The 22,947-nt window shown below is 42.2% G+C and overlaps 1 protein-coding gene across 2 annotated transcripts in view; it reads right to left on the bottom strand.

Moving 5' to 3' along the window:
• Nucleotides 1–22,947, bottom strand: part of LOC138303678 (alpha-2-macroglobulin-like protein 1) — a 400,879-nt gene that overhangs the window by 188,610 nt on the left and 189,322 nt on the right. For both annotated transcript variants that reach the window (XM_069243004.1, XM_069243005.1), the window contains exons 18-20: nucleotides 12,748–12,847; nucleotides 10,768–10,993; nucleotides 1,992–2,121 (exon numbers count right to left, since the gene is read on the bottom strand). In XM_069243004.1, coding sequence (XP_069099105.1) covers nucleotides 1,992–2,121; nucleotides 10,768–10,993; nucleotides 12,748–12,847 — 456 coding nt within the window. The remainder of the gene's footprint in view (nucleotides 1–1,991; nucleotides 2,122–10,767; nucleotides 10,994–12,747; nucleotides 12,848–22,947) is intronic.

Raw genomic sequence — 22,947 nt, 5'->3', positions numbered from 1 at the left:
CTGGCCACTCAATTGGAACGTCTTCTACTTAATGTGGTATGATTTGTTGTTAAAGGGGCACAGGCGTGTGTGACTATCAGCCTGCAGTCTGAACAAATGGTTAAATAACCAAATTATGGTGACCAGGAACCAAACCGTGTGGTTCAGCAACTGCAGGTCCTGGTGTAAAACTGTCCCTCATGTATGGAAAGGAAATTGGGATTAATCTTGAGGGCAATTTGTTGCTAACAAATTGATGTATCAATGCTGGTGTAGCCTTACAGGGGCAATAAGTGTTAGGAACCATGACTTTCTCATAGCCTTCTGCAGGACCATGTGGTTAGGGGCTAGCAGCAGAAAGGTATACGCAAAGATGTTCAACCATGTCACTGACAATATATTGCCTTCTGAGAATGATTGCCAGTACAAACTTGCAAAAAAATTTTCATTTTAGATAGTGACAAGAGATCTATGTACTCTGGTATGAAAATTATCTGTGGTGAGATGTCATGCCACATCTGGTGGTTATACTACCTAAAAATTACCAAGGCGTTAGCTACCTTTATGGAACTTATAGAGGTTGTTGCCATCCACCTAGCCCAACTTCAAAGATTTTCTATACACCTCTCTCTTTCTGTGGGAAACAGAGTTTTGCAGGACAGGATTTGTGGACTTTCCTTGGGCTGCCGCAGCAATAGTGGAATCTCAGTTCGAATGAGCAGTGATGCTTACTGATGTGGAATATGGTGCTCAAGATTTCTATTCCAAGTGCATCACCACCACCTGAATCGTGGTCAGCAATTTTGTTACCTTCACTACTTCCTTCAATATGTTGTCTAGATAGGAATAGACTTCACATACATCCTTAGCTGTTCCTTGGAGTCCTAGAGGGTTCTCCACCACCACAAAAGGTAGCTCTTTAGCTACCCACTCCAACAAAGAGTGGAAGAGACACACAAGATCACAGGAGAGTGACTTGAGTGTTTTTTTTCTCTCTGAAGTCTTCCTGGTTATCCCCTTCCTCTTGCTCTCAGGTAAGCATCTCTTCTTTCTCTTCCTCTTATTCCTCTCCTTTTCACTGTGCAATTTACCCTCTGTGGTTGTTGGAGATTCATGTCACTTGGTCTGGTAGTGGAGGTTGTGTAGGCAACAGTGGGTGAGGTGGAGGTTGTTGAGTTGGTGGCAGTGGGAGTTGTTGTTGAGGCAGCACTGGCACTGGTGCCTGTGAGAGACCAGTGAAATAGTACTATGGCTGAGAATTAGCCTCTGAGAGGCCTCTATCATCTTTAAGATACTTAGGAAGTTCATGGGGACTTGGACCATAGGTAAGTATTTATTCAGGTGCCAGAGTTCATAAAAATGCTCATAGCCTCATTGCGGGCCTTCAGGAGCATGATCTGTTGATGGAGTGAGGTATTCAAACTCCTATTGGTCTAAGAAGCCCATGTAGAATCTTCTCCAGTAGGGGAATCACCACATTCCTCTGCTTCAAATTCATAATGGGATATAGATTGTAGTTAAGTTGGGCAATAGGGCATCCCCAAAGACTGCCACTTCATAATTAAGGTTATGGACTGACAGAATTGTAAACACCTTCAGCAGTGAAGGATGGGACTACAAAAATGAAAGAGAAACCTTCAGAAATGTCAAAAGCTCCATATGATTAGTCCAGTTTGTCATCAGAACTGTTGACAAGGTTGCGGACAGAATCAGTGATAGTAAGATGTGGAGCAATTTACATTTAAAGCATTGTGGCACTTTGTAAATATGGTGAAGGAGAATGTCATCCTTAACACCACATCAGAGTAAAAACAATGAGGCTAGTGTGGCGTTAAGAGGAACTCAGGCATTGTAAATCTGGCCCATAAATCTAGAGAAATCTCTGTTAGGTGAGAAAATGAGATTTACTCTTTGACTGGGAGGGGAGGGGCACCTCACAACTTTCTCCACCCATTCAACCACATCTCACTTGCCTTATCTATGAAAAGTGTTCCCAGGCTGGCTTCCATTACCTAAACTAGATGGTCGCACATTCCAGAAGAAGGTCACTGAGTCCTGGCTGCACAGACAGGCAGTGTACTGGCAATCAAAGCAAAATAAGATCTCAAAATGATCCTGGGGCGGTGCTAGTAGAGCATTGATCTGCAAAGGAAAGAGGGAGAGTGCTGTTAGTGTGCACAGAAAGATAAATCAGCATTCAGAAGTTTGTAGATACTATGTTCCTGCACAAAGAGATGATTAGGTCTGCAGTCTGTGCTCTACCAGGGGCCTGCTCAGTGCGTGTGCTTAGCATGCAGTCAAGGACAAGGAAGCTCGTATTTCGAAAGGTGGGACTCCATGCACTCCCTTGGAGACACTCATGCTACTATCTCTTTTAAAGCTAACAAAACTTCTGAGCATCCGTGATTTACCTTTTGCACCAAAACTTTCTCCTGCTAAGTCATTCAGATTCCAACATAGACCTACATCCTTCCTTACCTATGCACTACTTTAGTGGGAGTTTCAACCATAGTGGGAAACCCAAAGTCTTGAGAGAAATGTTCAAAGAAGTGTCTTATGGGCCTGTTAGCTACAAAGTCTTAAGAGCATCCTCATAATCGAGTGATAAAAAGCTTTAGCTCTATTAGAGGCAGTAGAAAGCTGCACTGCATATTCACCAGCTAAAGACAGGCTATGTATGACAGCATGTTACATGGCTGCATTGTTTTTCTGTCTCCACTAACTTAACATTTATGTTGTGGGTTTCGAAAGCCTGGAGAGGGAGAAAAAAAATCAAGCATGTGAATCTATGAAAGATCCAACACTAGCCACTAACCTGTAGACACAATTCAGAAATTGTCTGATTGATTATTTCCCATATAATGAATTCCACGATTCCTTAATATAGCAATGGAAGAACATTGTGAAGACAAGTTAGTGAAATTTCAATAATTGCCCAGTACACTAACCTTCATTGACATACAGGGTCCAGACACAAGTGCTGACAATGGATGCAGGATTTTCAGGTGCAGCTAAACCTGTGCAATAAGTTTCAAAACTCATGAACACTTTCTCTCATGTGGTAGTACCTTTGCTGCACAGCTAATAGCCAGTGTTCCCTCCCCAAAGCAACAGGAAGAAGACAAAGAATACATTGTGTGACAACCTTTCCTGTCCACTGACCAAAGATATATATATTCAAAACATGATACACCTGTAGGCCCCAAGGGTGTAACATTCATGTCTGTGTTTGAACAAAGTCAAGAGAGAACCAGCACCCACCACTGTGGTGCATGGTATACCCATATGGAAAAAGTGAAAGTCTACTCTGCAATTCATAAGCAGCCTTTGTATTACTTTCTTTGTAAAGCCTGTGTCTGACTATGAAAAGTGGCCTGCTTTTGATGGCAGCGCAGTTTTGAAGTAATTTACTGTTTTAATAGGTCTGGCCTTTCCTCCAGTTTTTAGGTCTGCCTTTACAGTGCACTGTCTATGAGACCTATTGTTACTAATAATTAAACTCAGACAGCAATGCACTGGCTCCGCGGAGAGAAGTATTCATTGCACACACACAGAAAAGCACACACACAGAACTGACCCTAATGAGGCTACTGGATTTGGGTGACAGAATCACATAGATTGTGGGTACAGTTCCACAGCATCTGACACTTGTCCGCCTAATCTGGGTTTTCCGGCTAACGAACAGCACATCATCTCTGCCCAAGAGCAGGGATGATTGTGGCAACCGGGCGCATGACTAGAAAGACTCCTCAGGGTAATCGTGGTCCATCAGATCTAACCCCTTTCTCTCAGTTACATTAGTCTCACAAGGGCAAAGACAAACAGAGGCAGAATATAGTTCATTAAAGATTTATTGAAGTAACTGCATCTTAGATAGAATAGCATGTTTTGCAATAACTAGGATGATAAAATACACTAAAAGCAAAAAAGGTGACAAGGAGTGTGAAACACAAAACAGTCCCACGATACTGTCACTAGGAGTGATATATATCTTTCCTATCTACGCTATGTTTAGAACACAGCATAATAAACCTAACATGTCCTTCAGGTTTCCCCCCTGGGAAGACATCATCACCCATCCCTGAGCAAGGAGGCCTGTAGTCTAGCGAGACACTGATCCCATATAGGCCAGGGATTCGGTAGTCTAAGCAAGCAGCTGTAGCAAAGGCAATCAGCATACAGATGTGGTCATGTGGCTGGAATCTCCCTCTAACGTTTATGGGAAAAAGAGGTGTTTTTATAGTAAAACTGTTGATATTCTAAGAAAAGGTCCCTACATAGGATATGTATGTTTCTGTGAATGTTGGAGACAAAGCGTACAACGTTTGCCGGCAACCCTATCTGACTGCAGCCTTCAGGAAAGCACATAGTGAAATTAATGTCATGCTAAGAACTTAGGGCCAGATGTAGGTAGCAATGGTTTTGCAACTCACAAACTGCAAGTCGGAGCGACTCGCAATTTGTGAGTCGCAAAACCATATGCAGAATGGTGTCCCTGACACCATCTGCGAATCGCAAGGGGGTTGCAAAGACCCACCACATTAATATTAATGAGGTGGATCGCAATTTACGAACCCCTTGCGATTCCCTGCACGCACAGGGATGGTGGCCTGCTGGAGACAGCAGACCACCATGTCTGTGACTGCTTTTTTAATAAAGCAGTTTTTTTTTGTATTGCAGCCCGTTTTCCTTAAAGGAAAACGAGTTGCAATACCCTCGAGAAAATGAACCCATTTGGTTTAATTTTTTCAGAGTAGACAGTGGTCCATTGGACCACTGCCTGCTCTGAAAAAATATTTTTGGCAACATTCACAAAGGGGAAGGGGTCCCATAAGGACCCCTTCCCTTTTGCGAATGAGTTAGCACCCACTTCACATGGGTGCTAACTGCGAATTGCTTTGCGACCGCGTTCGCGGTCACAAAGCAATTCTGCATCACAGTACAACTCGCAAATAGGAAGGGGAACACCCCTTCCTATTTGCGAGACACATTCCCATTTTGCGAGTCAGTCCTGGGAAGAACAACGTCCCAGGGTTGCCTCTGCTAAACTTCACGTAACAACTGCATCTGAAGGCCTTACGCTACAGAACACAGAAATTACTGTGCACACACCAATTACTGCAAATAATGTTCTACTTTATTGAAGACCTTGAGACTCCTGACTGGATTCTGATTTTAAAATGCATACAAAAGGGGGTCACTGGGATACAGATCCTATAAAGAGGCCTTTAAGATGTGAGAGATCCGTAGAACCCCATCATTGTTGGTGCATCAGACAAATGGACATGTACTCACAGGAAACTGGGACCACTCGGCTACCTACAGACACCCATCTGGCACAACTCTGGTTCATGCATTGCACGTAGTCCCACCCATTGTCCTCACTGGATCTCAAAAAGGTTTAGAATGTTGAGTGATCTATGTAGGGGAGGCCATTTCAAAACATTCACTCAACTGTATCTAGAATTTTGGGTTGCACAGGAACCAGCTCTGGCGATATCAGCAGCAGAAGCACTGTATTTATTACACCTGCTTGAGAAAAACAGCCACACACACTCACTACCTCCACAATACATGGATACCTGACAAAATGGACCAGTTTCAAGAAGCTTATAACAGACTCTATGACTTTTTGAATCAGAGATCCCTTTTCTAAATTGACAATCAAAACTCTTAAGACCAAATGGGAGACAATCCTCCAAAAAGAATACAAGGACAAAGACTGAACAACCTTAATACAAAATCACAATAAAAACATAAGAGAGACCAGACAAAAATTCGGTTTTTGTTTAGACTCTGCATGACTGGCACTGATCACCCCAAAGAGTGCACAATGCAAATCTAAGCCCCACTCCGAGCTGATGGAGGTGTGGCTGTCCCAAAGTGAGATAGACCCCAAATTCTTTGGTCCTGCATGATGACCCAACTTTACTGGAGTTCCATATGGGATGAAATAACATGGAAAATTAGTTTATTCATCCAGCCCCCACATGGTGTTGGGTTTAATCCAAGGCTCCCAAGATATTGACGTTATTAACACCCACACTAAATTATGGTCGGCACCTCCTTAGCTACTCAAGATGTGCATACTTCAGAAGTAGAAACGTATTGACCGTCCAACCCTGACTGAATCACTTAAAGCTGGGGCAGTAACAGCAGCTCATAAGAGTCTTATCTACAAGCATAATGACCAACTACAAACATTTACGGTGAAATTGGCCCTCTTCTTGCACCACGGATAAGTCTTCAAGTAGTTCAGTACGTAATGCCTGGGACACGTACCCATCTCATCACTCTTATGAGATTAGACAACACTTGCATCTGCTTATCTTACAGTGCCACTATAGAAGAGAGGTCCAATTAGGAGATAACTGAAAACCATATCAGAGAGACAGTGATTATGAGCCTGATATTGACAGTTTGTGTGACCGTCACATGTATATTCTCATTTAACTTCTACCAAAGAGGTGCAAAAACTCTTGCCTATCGCCTATGTTGTGCTTTTCTTCGTCTCCTCCCCTTCTCCTTACACTCCCGCCCGTCCTACCCATAACACAGCCCACCCCCATACTTTTGGCATATAGTTTCATTGTAGTTTCTTACTGTTATTGCAGCATTGTTTTGATTTGCTTTCTTCATATACATTATGGCCCTCATTCTGACCATGGCGGGCGGCGGAGGCCGCCCGCCAAAGTCCCGCCGTCAGGTTACCGTTCCGCGGTCGAAAGACCGCGGCGGTAATTCTGACTTTCCCGCTGGGCTGGCGGGCGGTCGCCTTCAGACCGCCAGCCAGCCCAGCGGGAAAGAGGCTTCCACGATGAAGCCGGCTCGGAATCGAGCCGGCGGAGTGGAAGCTGTGCGACGGGTGCAGTTGCACCCGTCGCGTATTTCACTGTCTGCGCAGCAGACAGTGAAATACATGTAGGGGCCCTCTTACGGGGGCCCCTGCAGTGCCCATGCCAGTGGCATGGGCACTGCAGGGGCCCCCAGGGGCCCCGCGACCCCCCCTACCGCCATCCGGATCTCGGCGGTCCGACCGCCGGGATCTGGATGGCGGTAGTGGGGGTCGGAATCCCCGCGGCGGTGCAGCAAGCTGCGCCGCCGCGGAGGATTCAATGGGGCCGCGGTACACTGGCGAGACCCCGGCAGTGGTGCCGGTCCGACCGCGGCTTTACCGCCGCGGTCGGAATCCCCATTGGAGCACCGCCGGCCTGTCGGCGGTGCTCCCGCGGTCCTCCGCCCTGGCGGTCAAAGACCGCCAGGGTCAGAATGAGGGCCTATATGTTGAAACCAATATAAAGTATTGATGCTAAAGATTTTTCACAAAGGTAAACGTACATGCAAGTCAATGTACAAGTTAAGTTTACTCCCACACTTTTGAATACCTTTACTATTTCTGGCTATCCACCGTTTGCGAGTGTAAAGTTGTTCAAAAGTGTGCACTTAAATGTCTCCATCCCCTGAAATCGGATGGTGCCAAATTGACGAGTGTAAGTTACGACAGCCAGAAAGGAGCAGTAGTAAACCAAGCACCACACATGGCTGACCACTAATGCTCCAACACCCTCCTATCGAAAATAACAAAGACAGGTGCCTAAATTAGAACCACATAGGAAATAATGTTAAATTCAAATAATTTACTTCAATTGTTTAAAAATATATATGAATTAAACTGAATGTCACAACAAACATATATATTTTAAAAATAAATAACATCTGATCCTAAATTATTTTAATAATCTTTTTAACTTAACATAAATAAAACTTGATTTTTTAATCAGAAATGTAAATGAATTTCAACTAACTCTTTACATAATGTTTTGTAATGTTTAATACAGAATAAGTAAATATAAACATTTTGATTTTAGTGGGATTTCATTATTCAACTATTTAAAAAAAAAAAATCAACTTATATATTTATATAAGTGTAAAAAAAAATAAAAAATAAGTTACAAGTTTAAAGTTACTGCTAGTAACTTTTTACAATCAGGCAGGGGAAAAAATGTAAAAGTGTATTAAACTTTAAAAAAAGAAAAAATATTTTATCGTAAAATATTAATCTCAAATAATTGCATATATTTATTTTAATTGCAAAACAATATAAACAATTACAGCATTAATAGCTTGATTTAAATGTAAAGGTAGCTATCTGTTTAACATAACACATTAAATTAAAAGTGTGTGACTTTCTTGCACAAAAACAATCCTGAGGGGGTTAGTCCTCTATATATGTGTGCTGCTGAATGCAGCACACATCGAAAGAGGAAGTAACAATGAGAAATAAAGATATTTCTCCTTGTTACACCTGACACTGGAACGTTTAGCTTTTTGCAATACTCCCATGTTTACTCACCTTAGTAAACGTGGGATGGCATCAAAGTCCATGGGTGGATGGAGGGTGAAACCCAGGCACCACCCATGGAATGCCTCCCCTATTCACAGTAGTGCAAGGCAGCGCTATGTGTTGCCTTGCATTAAGATTGTATTTACTAAACCACTCAAAGCTATGCAAAGTGGCATTGAGTGGCTTAGTAAATTCAAAAAGCATTTTGCATCGGGGCTGCACCACAAAAGTGCCACAACCTGATGCAAAACCATTAGTAAGTCAGAGAGTGCAATTTAGGCAGAACTGAAGACCTTAGAAAATCCAAATGTTTGTCAACCGCGGCCAATTCGGACAGGTTTAGACACATTAGAACAATCAAGATCAAGATGCAAGATGGATAGATGTTAGCAAACCCCTAACAAATCCCTCTTCAGTAGACCAAAGCCCCTCTCCCACCACCTCTCTAAGGAGAAAAAGTTGCAGTTACTGTCTTCTAAAAAACAATCTGATTGGAAAGATCTACTATTGAGACACCAGCCGATCTATTCCTTTTCGAGACATCTTTGCAATACCCTTGTGTGCACTATTTATCAGGTTCAATCTACATCACCTATTATGGGTTTCTGGGTAATACCATGCAGATTTTGGGGCTTACTGAACCAAAATTCAAATGGTGCGGGAAATACCTACACTATTTCCCTGTTAAATTCCACCAAGTTTGACCTGCTGAAATTTAACCAAGGGTGAGATATTTAACATACTCCATATTTACCAGATGTAGTGAATAAATCCAACTCATAATTAGGACCCCTGGCCAAACAGGGATTTATGAAGGGGTTGGAAAACAATGGCCCACTCATAATCAATGCTCAAAAAGGATCCTGTATCTCATCAAAAAATGAACAAAGGTAACTCCTACTATAGGGTCTCATAGGATATTGGTCACACAGTGTAGATTTACAATCCCTGCGGGATGCAGCCTACTTGCCCACACTACCCCTGGTTCTTTTTCCTTTGGCTTTTACAATTGTTTTGTGACAGAAGGCTTTACCAACCAGTTTTACACAAGGGACTTCTATTTTTACTTTACATTGGATATTTCTCAAATAAAAAAAAATTGGTCACCCTTATCTGCAAATAGGCTTCTAGAAATATTTTCCTATTCAATTTGGCTTTTTCAAAGATACGTTTTTACATTCAAATTGATATTAGAAAGTGGTCTGGGATACTATGTGTGGACAGGACCACTTATGACAACCAATGTAGATCCCTTGAAGGAGAATCATAAATAGTCTGAGAGACTGCATCTGGTGGTGTGTGTCAGGATCCAAGATGTGGTTTCCTGAGAGGCTAGAGAGGGAGGTGCCTAAGTAAACAACCTGTAATGGCTCATGTCTACGGAAGTCCGAGAGAGCCGGGGCAAAGACACAGCATTTGTTATGCATGGAGCACTGCCAACAGCGCCCAAATGAAAGGCAGGGACATGTTACTTTCTTGTATTTGGGACCATGGACTATTTGCTATACCTCTAATGAGAATTAATTATTGCTGAAAAGGCTGGTGAGTTTGAGTATGCCAATTGTTTAGTGAGAGGACTGGTGGGTGAGGAAGTGGATACATTTTCATTAGTGTAAGTTTGTAGCTGAATTAGTTGGTGATTTTGCTGGGGAAAGAATGACAACATAAGTCAACCAAGCCTTGATTAATTCAGTGATTGAGTAATTGACCCAGTATGTAAGTGATTGGATGAAAAAGGGTCATATTTTTCAGGTGGGTTTTTCAGTGCCTTTGTTTGACACATGCACATTAGGAGACATTGAGTGAGTGTGAGAGTGAGAGTAGTAAGCGGCTGCACTAAGCGGATGACCAAAGCAGCAAGTAATTGGACGAAATTCTGAAATAATTGCTGGGTATAGAAACATAAGAGTAACTAGGAGAAAGAGTGAGTAGGGAAATAGTTGTTACACAGAACGATTGTGTGCTGGTGTGTGTTCAGTAGAAGTTTGGCTGAAGAAACGGGTGATTGCCTTTTTGAGTGAGTGAGACAGTAAACGTAGGGTTATGACTGACCCAGTAATGTAGTAAATAGTAAAATGGGTGAATGTTTGTGATATTTGCTATGTTGAAGTATTTAGCTGGTTGTTATCTGTCTAAATAAATGGCTAGAATTAATCATTGGTTGACTTAGTGAATAGTGTGTTGAGTGAATAAGTGGGCAATCAAGTGAAGTGAAGAAAGGTAAGAGGTCCCATGGCTGGAGTTAGTTTGTAAGTGCTGTGTCACTGCTTACCTTAACTTCAGCAGGTCCAGTATGAACACTTTATTGCTACTCCCACCTTATCCCCTCTCCCACTCACCCCAAGCTAGCCATTCATGCTCTCTCTATTTCTGATCAGCCAGGCTAGCCTGAAACATGCACCCCATCCTTAACCTCCCCAGTCCATCTCCCCACCCCAACTTACACTTATGCAGCCTTCCAAGTAGTTGAACACAGTGGCCTTAAGGCCAAACCTTTCTCCTCGTACTACAGAGTAGGGCAGAGTCAGCTCGATGAAGAAGGGCTTGAAGGCTGCTATTGATACTGTATGCGAGAGCCCAAAGCTGTACTTCGAAGTGCAGAAGCCCATGGCCTTCCACTCAGTGATGGTGTCCGGGAGAGTAAAAGAGAAGTTCTGATGACCTGAAGGGCTAAGAATACAGAAAGATAAGTCAACAGTGGATATTGAAAAAAGAGAAACTAATTGAGAGCTGGGAAGGAGAGGACAATCAATACAGCAGGGGCTCGGTTATCAAACGTAAACTTAGACCAAAAGTCCAAGTTTAGACCTGAAGTCTAAGTTAGACTCTAACTCTCTCTCTCTCTATATATATATATATATATATATATATATATATATATATATATATATACACACATATATATGTATATATATATAGAGAGAGAGTTAGTTATATAGTTAGGTGAAATGTAATGTTTTATACCCTAAAAACCACTGACATTCACCAGTTAGAGTTAACTGAACTAACTAGATTTGCATCCTTTCCATGCACTGTCAACAAAAAACAAATCCTTGCTTCTCGCAGAAAGAACAGAAATGGTCTCAGTTACAGAATCTTTGCTGAAGTGAACTTTAATGGCACTAAAAACCAAACGCGTTTCAGAAACCAAGTTTATTTTTCTGTTTTTTAAATAATATGTAATTACTGTATGTTATTACAACACTGTCGCTCATGTCCTTCAGTGAATGCCACACTGGGTCTGCATATCTCCGGATTGGCCCAAAAAAATTTACAAAAAGGCTCTTTCTAGACCAAGATCTAGCTTTCTCCCACATGGTGCAAGAGTGTCTGCGTTGGCTCCAGGACGCCCGTTGTGGGCCAACGCAAGGGAAAAGGACAGGATTGTGCCATGTTGGATAAATACGGTGCAATTATGCCCTTCCCCTCTGACGCAGTGCAGCAAGGTGACTTGTTGCATTGCCCTGCGCCACACATCCCATAAATATGCCACTAAGGGGCATATTTATACTCACTTTGCGCTGAATTAGCGTCATTGTTCTTTATGCTAATTCAGCGCAAATCTAACTCCATATTAATAGTTATGGAGTTAACATAATTTTCTGGGTGTGGAAACCTACCTTGCGTCAGTAAGATGCAAGGTAGGCGTTCCCGTGCAGAAAACAGCGTTTTGGCCCTGCGCCATATTTATCCCCCATGCTAAATTCATGCTCAGGGGATGGGGGCCTTAAATAATGGTGCTAAGCTTGCTTAGCACCATTATTTAACACCTGGGTATGGACAGGCATTAGGGGACCTGTGGGTCTATTTCCATGGTCAGAGACCATGGAAAGAGCCCAGAGGTACCCTTTCCAGGCCCCAGGGACACCCCCTTCAATCCCCACCAACACCAGGAAGACACCTATGGATTGGGGGACCCCATCCCAGGTAAGTAGAGGTGAGTATTTTGCTTTGTAGTGCCATTGATGGGCCTAACATGGCCCCCCCTACATGGCACTTAGCCCAATGGCCATGCCCAGGGGACATAGGTTCCCTGGGCATTGCCACTGGGCTGGGGGCGTGACTCCTGTCTTTACTTAGGCAGGAGTCATGACCATGGGGGTTGTGCGCTGAAATATGGCGCTAATCAGGTTACAGTCATTTTCTTGACTCTAACCTGACTTGCGTCATTCTTTGATGCACAAACTCCAGTTTTCCCTACATCTCCCCCACCTGGTTAGCATCAACTATTGTGACGCTAACCGGGCCTTACCGCCAGCTAACGTTATCCCATAAATATGATGTCCAGCCGACATCTTGGAATGGCACTAACCGGCAGTATACTTTTTGACGCTAAATTGCGCTAGCGCAGTTTAGCGTCAAAAAGTATAATCCTCGAAATGCCACAACCATCCACCAAGGAATAGCTACAGTAAACCTCTTACCCAACAATGTAAAGATCCCAGATCCATGTCTCTGGGAAGTACTGCCTTACTTTGTCCTGGATGCTGGGTGGAGAAGGAGGCTCAACTGTGTTTACACTCTCTGCGGAGATAAAATGTAAATAGTCAAATTGCAGCCATGGTAACAATCATGTCTTTATGACCTGTACTAACAACAGAGCAATACACATTGTAGATACCATGAGATGAAAAGGCAGAAGCGCTGGCAAATGTTCACTATTGAGAAATAAAGTGTGATAACATAACAGATCAGTATAAGAATGTGCTTTAACCCGTGCAGTGAATGTGAGAGATACAAGCTTAGCGATACCAGGGATGATTTGGTATTCCTGAAAGAGTGAGAAAATATTACCTCTGGGTGAGACCTGTACTTTTAGCCGTTCCCTCCACTCCCCCTTATTATTGGTTGGCAAATTGACTGCATCACGCACTAGACTGATAATAAACTTCTCCTAGAAACTACAGTCACTCTAAAAGAATGTTGGAGCACCTGGTGCACAGCCATCTGTCTATGCATAGGGGCTACTTATATTTACGTCACTGATCATCACACCTAGTTTCTCTTTGAATCATTGGCTATTTTTGACCAGACTCTTTCAGTCGTTGGCTTCTGAGTTTATCAGTCACATCTTGGCTCAGCCTTGTGGAGTATTTATTCCCTCTTCATGCTATTAGCTAATGGTGTATCATTCAGCTTCCAATGGAATGCTCATACTGGAAAGCATAAGGGGCTATTTTACTGCACGTAGCATTTCCTTTCATCAGCTACTCACCTGATTCCCATCTTTCCCACTTTCCACTTGCATGACCTCTCCTCTGTGCTCCCTCTAAGGTCTCTCTCTTTTTCCTGTGTATTGCCGGAATGACGATCACTCTCACCTTTCCTTCAGGGGATGAATGCATAGCAGTGAGTCTTGTCCTTTGTAAGGCTCCCTTTAATTGGTTTGAATAACCACTCATTTCATAGAAAGAGACTTTGCCACATCTTGCATTGAGTTATAATAGCTTTCAATGGAGTGATCACCATTTTGAAATGGGCACTGTATATGTCCAACCTCTTATCCCAGTTTGGATCTCATGGTACCTGTGTTACCACAACAGTGAAGCCCAAGTTTGAAACTCCATGCACCATGATGAGGTATTTTGGAGACCAAGCCCAACTGTCTGCAATCTGTGCCATCTGTTGCCTACCTTTGACCCCCTTCCCCCCTCAAAAGTCCCCATTGGTGCAGAAATGCTGGAGCTACTCTGTTGATACGATAAGACTGGCTCTGACCCAGTGCACCATGCAACAAAGTGCAGGACCAAAGAACTTAAAACACTTTTTACCTTTACACTCATATAAGTTCTGAGTCTTGGCTTAATACTGGGCCTAAGCATGAAGCCTGTGGTGAAGGCAAATCTAGCAGTTAACTGCTTGGTCAGAAGATGGATTGTTTCATCCAAAACAGGATCCATCAAGACTTCATCAAAGGGCAATGAAGGCTCTTAGGCTGATGAAGAAGACAGCTGAAGAATTATTGTCAAAAGATTAGCCTTAGATCCCACCACAGGTAATGGTAATTCCAAGCTTGGTCTATTGCACAGTCATGAAAAAAGCTACCTCCACAGGCAGGGCAGAGTTATAATCAAGGTCCACCTCAAGAGATGTGCATTTTAAAAGGCATTTTGTAGGGCCAAATCGATGCCATTATCCCTGCTAGAGAATGGATGATTCTCAGGTTCGCTACAGTAATCACTGCCCTGACAAACGATATTAGACAGCTGAATAGCATCAGATCATGGTAAAAAATCTCTTCCATGTAGGCACAATGTTGTGCATGAGAACGCTCACTGTGAAGCTCATCATCGAAGCATGCCTTAACCTGATGACCTGATTTAGCAAAATGGCCTCAGTATTTGGAATTTTGAAAGTCAAATCTAATGTAAGCACTGGGAGAGTGGAGCATGGTGGAAACACAGAGCAATCTGCGAGTCATTTAGCAAGAACATTTCAGCTATTCGGGCTGAAATGGCATCAAAGGGAGAAGCAAAGCAAATGGAGTAAATAACCATTTGGTTTGGATGTGCATTTATGAGACCCCTGGGTGTCTGGGGGACCAAAGGGCACCATAGGGAGCTGGGACGAAGCATCAGAAATGAAGCATGGCTTGTGTGAAGGATGGCACATGGTCAGAGACAGAAACATCTAGAAACCGGGTTAGTGGCTCCAGCTGTGGCAAGAGCTCCATGTAAGGCCAGAGTACCAAGCACATCTTCTCCAAGATGAGAATCAGCTTTGAGGATGATGTTGATACCAGAGAATGTCTCTGCGAGGTTGAACACAGTCAAGATGATGCTCACTCCAATTATTCTGCAAACTCTCTCCATGTTTTGAATAACATTTCACCTTAATTTTCTCCGATAAATTAACTTCAAATCCTCCAACTTACATTAGAAAATGATGTCTCATATACCCTGACTATATTACCTATCACTAGACAATCAGAACTGTGCCGACCTTCTTCTGGCAGACTTCAACTAACAGGCTTTAAATACATCCAGTGGTAACCCTAGGGGCTGTCTCCTTGACCCTCTACATTAACTGTTTATGCAACCTCCAACAGCCAGAAGGTTAATCTCAACCTTGTTATCCCCATCTCTACCAAATACATAATATACCAATACTACAAGCTCCTAGGTCAGAGTGAAATTAACTAGCTAAATTATTCTATATGGTGTAAGTGTGGCCATAGATTCAATGACCACTCGCACCCCTTGTAAAAATTAGAGCTGGAGAAAGTAATCTTTACCATCAGGCAATCCTACATTAAAATCCATGATCACCTTCCAAGACTCGCACGCTCAATTAAACATTTGCAAAAATATTGACTTCCTTTTACAATATGAGGACAACAATCACCAATACCTAAACCAAAGTGTTTATCTGCACATTTCATATCACTGGTCATGCTACAAAAATGTTACATCAACGTGCTAAATATTGCTCTCTCACGCAATTAATATATTTTGTTCTCCACCAAATATTATGGTCCTCAAACAAGTGCTGCAAGACAGACCTGAGACACATCAACTCACGCTAGCATAGCAAGAAACCAGCACAATAATCAACCATAGGTGGGTTTTCTACCCATAAACTAGCAGGTTTGAGATGCATTTTCAAACACTATTTTTAGTTTTAATACTCCAGGCAAAGGCATCTCACTTGAAAAGCTCTTTCTACAAATTTCAGATGCTTAGCCATCAATAAGCAATGCTGACGCTAACCTTTTGGAAGTGTTGGATGCAAGTACCCTTCAGAAAATCATGTCAAGTTGGAAGAACTGTAACTCTGTCCTACTCTCAGTAGTGGAGTTTTATTTCTTGATAACACAAGATTGAAAGTAACATTGCAAATACAATTCTTCACTCTCAAATCTGATCATAACCTTAGACAATGTTATTGGTTTCCTGAATAGCACCGCCAATATGATTAAACATCCTCACTGAGACTGTGACTCATTTGAAGAAATAAAGAAGCCACCCTGACAACAAGACATGTCAGAAGAAGCACCCTTGTAATGAGCCAAATGATTTAGCCAGGAATTCACCCTGAAAGCTTTTCATACCGCACTCCTAAATCCTTGGTATCTATCTATTTCCCCCTGCTCTATAGTCCCCTCCCCAATGTTTTTAGACTAACTAGCGCCTAATGCCTCTGGTGGCCTTAATTCTTTGACTTGTACACTATAACTATCCTTCCCACTCCCTGGTTGACAGTGCTTCATGCATAGTCCCATGCGTATTACGCTCCAGACTCATATTATTCTCCACTTAGACTCGTGCATCAGTTCTTCATTGATATGTTTCTACTGGCTGACCCCTTTACTTCAATGTTTCTACAGCTTGGAAAACAATAAAAGCAATAAAGAAAACTCTATTTACAAAATCAAAATTTTATATTTGTGTAAGACTTTCTGTAAGTTATATTGGCCACATTGTATTTATATGTTTAAAAGCCAATTAAAAAGTCACTAATTTAATACAAGTGACCAGAAAAAGCCCTCTTACAAATGTTGCTTAAAGTAAAAATATAACAGGGTCCTTGTAGCTAGACAGGCAACAGCCATTAGGCTGGAAAACTTGCACGACCCTTAAAAGAAGCACAACCAAAGGTTTCACATCATGTCCTTTCATGATGGACGTTCTTTTTGTACAGAGACTTAGAATCTGCCCAGTACACAATAAACCTGTTTATTCCGATGGGGGGGTCAGGAAACAGATCGCTTGGAAGTATATATATCTTTAAAATACAACCCATACTTCACAAAAAATATTTGGTCTTCTGAATGTCTTTTGTTTAGTCAAGGTAAAAATGTTGCACTCTCATATAATTTATGCATAAACGTTTCGGCCAGAGAGAAAGGGTTGTGGAGGAAAGTCGGAAGTGAAATTGCCTGGTTGACAAGGATATCTGATACTACCTCAGGAAGGAAAATGTGTCCTCATCACAACCTTGTTCTAATAGGTCTCACTAACCCTAAATGCAGATGTGGGCGCGCCCAACCCTACTGCAGTCGGCCAAATCCATTACCCGTGACCTCTGCCCAACCCTCCACAGGTGGCCAACCTCCTGCTGCACACAGACGTCTATGAGATATGTTGTAATGAGACATTGAGGATTCCCTCATAATGTCCATACACTCCTGAGGGAGGATCAAATGTTCATACTAAATGAGTTCAGAAGCAGGCCACGCATTTCAATAATGGAAAGTTTGGATTCAGGATCTGACATTGAAACTTGTGAGGAAGATCTGGTTTTCACAGTACCCTCCTATGTGTTCGTTCCTATTGGTGAGGGCAATCAGTAAACCACCAGAGGCTAGTCAATTTCAGGTCTATGAGGGTCATCCTGGTTCTGGACTATGCTAGCTTGAGGATGACGGATTATATCAAGGGTATCAATTAATGGGCATACAGAAACTTCCCACCAGTCAATAAAAAGAGCAGTCCCTTGTGACCCTTGATGGAAGTACCTGGAGGCAAAGAATGAGCATTTTTTGCCTGCATCTTTGAAGTGGTGCATTGATGGAAAAAATTGTCACAGAAGACACTGTGTTGCACTTTGTCCTATGGTACAAGCCTTTGGCTTTTATCAAAAGGTTTTGCTGAGAGCACCCAACTTTGCATCTTACACCAGCATAAGTAAAGCTGTGATGAATTGAGAATTCTTGGCTAAGGGTCAACTCCTGATCAATATTTGTGGTAATGCCTGTTTAAAGAAGCAAGGAATTCAACTTGATGGCTGGTAGGAAGGTGAGTCACTCTGCATTTCAACAGATTTATATGATGTGGTTATTTCTTTTGTGGCACCCTCACTGAAACTAAAGATCACACATTAGTGTTGCCTTTCACAGGAGAGGTGGTCCTTGTTGTTTGTGCAACATTTTTCTTTGGATGACATCACTGAGGAAATGATTAGATCACTGGGTGGGAAAATGAGAGCTTGTCCTCCGAATTACAGATTGTATTGGCATCACTGGTCTGCCAGCACAGTGGACTTAGTCAACCTAAAGTGTTGATTAGCATGCGGGACAAGGAAACTGAACAATTCTCTTGTTCCCATTAGGAATTACATTTGTTGAGCCATCAGCTTTGGGAAAGAGAGACATTTCATACAAACAGTAAAAAGTATCTTCCTCAAATGAAGCACATTTGCTATATGGGTGTTCGGATTTGCTCCTAGAGAATGGATGGGATGGACAGAACATGGTTGACTAGCACAACCACATGCTGAAGGCCCTTGCTCATCACCAATCATCGAAATAAGTTTAAACAAAAATCTTGTTTCTCTGTAGACATACAGCTATTATGAAGATGGACTTTATAAAGCACTTCAAGGCTGTATGCAACACAATATACTGGAAGTGGTCACTGCATATGTAGGTGAATCATGATGATACACAAGGTTTAACTTAGCTTAGTTGATGCATGTTTGCAAATTTGAAGACATGGCACATTTGGTGAGAGCATCTTCAACAAGAAGCATTAGCTATTATAAATTCAACCAAAGATTTTGAAAGTAAGCAAGATATACTGCTGAAGTTTCTTTTCCCTTAGAGAGTCAACTAAATGTTGAGAACATCTCCTGTGACAACATGGCACCCTGGATAGATACATCACAGATGATGTGTTAAAGATTAGAGGGTAGAATGCTGGAAGTAATAATGACTCCAAGATCCTGATTTTGGTGACAAAACAACACTTAACAAGTAAAGAATGCCTCCCAGCATTTTGATTACAATGTCTTTTCCACGGAGAGGACTTTGGAGTTGTCTAGCAGTCATCTAGGGAAAACAGAGACAGATGTGCTGTGTCGGTCAATCAAAACTTGACAGATGTGGAGGCTACTTTATGTGATCCTAATACTACAAATTAACTTTAGCCATGTATTTGAAAGCTGTGTCTACATATTACATCCAGCCAGTGTCGAAGATCGAGTATTTATAGAATGAAGCAAATGCATCCAATGTTCAGAATCTAGGAATGTCGAGATACTTCACCATGAGGAGCTTTGAGAGGGACTGCAGCACTTTCTTGCAGCAGAAGTCCAAGAGGTGACAGAAGCCACAGTTGTATCTATCCTGAATATTTCTTAGCTCACAACCAAAAGCCAATGTGGCAGGGAGACTGGAATAGAAACATTAATTGAGGAACTGGTGACTCTAAACAGCATGAATTATTATCTTGGGCAGTGGCTTAAAAAGTGATCTCACTTTGAGCTGGATCAAAATACATATTTATCCAGAGCTGAGTCAAGTCACTATAGTGTGTAGGAGGGAAATTCAGAACATCAATCAGGAACTTATACCTCTAGAGACATATGCATAAGAGTGGTTTAAGTTAGGCTAGGCATGTTTGGGAATGGAGTGATAACTGTTTTCAGGCACAGTAGCAGCACTTGAGTATTTGTGTTACATAAAAAGGAGGTGGTATGCCATGATGACCTGAACAACTAGTCTGGGACCTTCTTTCTTTCCTCTCTTCTGGCACTTTGGGCTGCTCTGTTGGAAGCCATGACTCTGATGGCTAATACAGAGACTTTCCCAGTGCTTAATTTGTGCCAGTAGTTTCTGGTGCTCAGCACTGGCAACTATTTGTAAACACCAGCACGGATTTCTGAGAATCCACCACTTGATTGAGCTATTTGTGTATTTTTCAAGCAAACATAATTTGTGGAACATTTAAGTATTTATTATATCCTAACAAAAATGATAACATTTGGGCTTAAAAGTGACATGTGGGTTTTTCCAGCTGCAGTGAACTTTGTGAAGCACTTTAGGACCTGGCACTTCATTTTTTATTAAACACTGGACTACCCTGGGTTGCAAACCGATGAGTCTGGGAACTGTGATTTCAGCCTTTTTATGTTTCTTGGCCACTGGTGTGATTTTGTTTTGCTCTGGCTTCTCTTCACCCTTTTCATGAATCCCTTTCTTCTTTTCGCAAACACCCACCTAATCAAGGTATGCACAAGAGAAACTAGCTTTGATGATAAGCATAAGAAGGATCAAGTACTTCAAAATATTCTACCTTAGAGCAAGATATGCTACTATGTGTGAAAGCGGGTGTATTTTCTGATGTTAATTAGGAAGTCAGTGCTTTTGTTTTTGTTCAAATAAAATAAGAAAAACATGAAAGGCCAAGCACAGTGCTCCAGGAGCCTGACAGCAGGAGCCAAAAAAGAACTAAAGTAACTGTGAGTGATAGGGCATGATGGAATGATCTTGTAGTGAGCTATGTAAAAGAAAGTAGTGTCAGCTTTCCAACCCCTAAAGATTGCACACCCTATCAAGCTACGAAGACCATTTTCTTTCATTTTCAGTTTGTGAATGACATATTGCTGATGCGTTTTATTAATGTAGAGAATTTTAAGATTATAATTAGCTTCATTTGTAAATGAAAATAAATACAAACTGACCAACAACGCCTTCAGAAAGATTTGCAAAAAATTGATTTATATTTTATCAAGAGACTTTTCCAGTAAAAAAAAAAAATCAGTGCTTATGATTATCAGTGGGACCCCTAAAAAAAAAAGAACATATGAACTCAGCGATACAGTGAGATATAAATATGGGAATGTCTGGGGATATATTCTCTTTTTTCATGCACTGATACAGTGAACTAGAAGGATTGAAAGGCCTGGAGATGTTTTTTCTTCCATGTAGTGATGCAGTGACATAGAAAGATGGGAATACCTGGGGATGTTCTTTTTTCTACACAGTGATGCAGTGACGTAGAAGGATGGGAATGCCTGGGGATGGTCTTATTTCCATTCAGTGATGCAGTGACATAGAAGGATGGGAATACCTGGAGATGGCCTTTTTTTGTGCAGTGATGCAGTGACATAGAACAATGGGAATGCCCAGGGATGTTCTTTCTTCCACACAGTCCACACAGTGATGCAGTGACATAGAAGGATGGGAATACCTGGAGATTATCTTTTTTCAGTGCATTCCTGCAGTGACGTAGAAGGATGGGAATGCCTGAGTATGGTCTTTTTTCCATACAGTGATGCAACGACATAGAAGGAATGGAATGCCTGGGGGTGTTTTTTACCCAGTGATATAGTGACATAGGACAGGAATGTCTGGGAATGTTCTTTTTTCCGTGCACTGATGCAGTGATGTAAAAAGAATGGAATGCCTGGATATTGTCTTTTTTCCACGCAGCAATGCAGTGACATAGAAGAATGAGCATGCCTTGGGATGTTCTATTTCCCATGCAGTGATGCAGTGACATAGAAGGATGGGAATGCCAGGGGATGCTCTTTTACCATGCAGTAATGCAGTGACATAGTAGGATGGGAATGCCTGGGGATGTTCTTTTTTCTACACAATGATGCAGTGACATAGAAGGATGGGAATGCCTGGAGATGTTCCTTTTTACACGCAGTGATATAGAAGGATGGGAATACCTGGGACTGTCCGTTTTTTTCCTGCAGTGATGCAGTGTTATTGAAAGATGGGAATGTGTGGGGATGTTCTTTTTTCCATGCAGCGATGCAGTGACATAGAAAGATGGGAATGCCTGAGGATGTTCTTTTTTCCGTGCAGCGTTGCAGTGACATTGAAAAATGGGAACTCTGGAGATGGTCTTTTTTCCACGCAGTGATGCAGTGACATAGAATGATGGGAATGCCTGGGGATATTCTTTTTTTCCCCCCAGCGATGCAGTGACACAGAGCGATGGGAATACCTTGTGATGTTGTTTTTTTACTGTGCAGTAATGCAGTGACATACAAGGATGGGAAAGCCTGGGGAAGCTCTTTTTTTCTATGCAGTGATGCAGTGACATAGAAGGATGGGAATGCTTGGGCTGTTCTATTTTCTACACAGTGATGGAGCTACATAGAAGGATGGAAATGCCTGGAGATCATCTTTTGTCCCTGCACTGGTGCAGTGACATAAAAGGATGGGAATGCCTGTGGATGTCCTTTTTTCTAAGTAGTGATGCAGTGACAAAGAAGGATGGGAATGCCTGGGGATGTTTTTTCCATGCAGTGATGCAGTGACATACAAGGATGGGAATGCCTGGGGATGTTCTTTTTTCCGTGCAGTGATGGAGTGACATAGAAGGAGGTGAATGCCTGGGGAAGCTCTTTTTTCTACGAAGTAATGCAGTGACAAACAGGAATGGAAATGCATGGGTATGTTCTTTTTTCTGTGCATTTATGCAGTGACATAGAAGGATGTGAATGCCTGGAGATGGCATTTTTTCCATGCAGTGCTGCAGTGACATAAAGGGATGCGAATGCCTGGGGATGTTCTTTTTTCTACGCAGTGATGCAGTGACGTAGAAGGATGGGAATGCCTGGGGATGGTCTTTTTCGGTAAAGTGATGCAAGGACATAGAAGGATGGGAATGCCTGGGGATGTTCTTTTTTCCCGTGCAGTGATGCAGTGACATAGAAGGATGGGAATGCCTGGGGATGTTCTTTTTCCCCGTGCAGTGATGCAGTGACATAGAAGGATGGGAATGCCTGGGGATGTTCTTTTTTCTGTGCAGTGATTTAGTGACATAGACGGATGTGAATGCCTGGGGATGTTCTTTTTTCTGTAAATTGATGCAAGGACATAGAAGGATGGGAATGCCTGAGGATGTTCTTTTCCCGTGCAGTGATGCAGTGACATAGAAGGATGG

Source organism: Pleurodeles waltl, chromosome 7 (genome assembly GCF_031143425.1).
Source record: "Pleurodeles waltl isolate 20211129_DDA chromosome 7, aPleWal1.hap1.20221129, whole genome shotgun sequence".
Classification (NCBI taxonomy): domain Eukaryota; kingdom Metazoa; phylum Chordata; class Amphibia; order Caudata; family Salamandridae; genus Pleurodeles; species Pleurodeles waltl.
The sequence above is the reverse complement of the archived record's forward strand: the minus strand, read 5'-3'. Positions and strand labels throughout refer to the sequence as shown.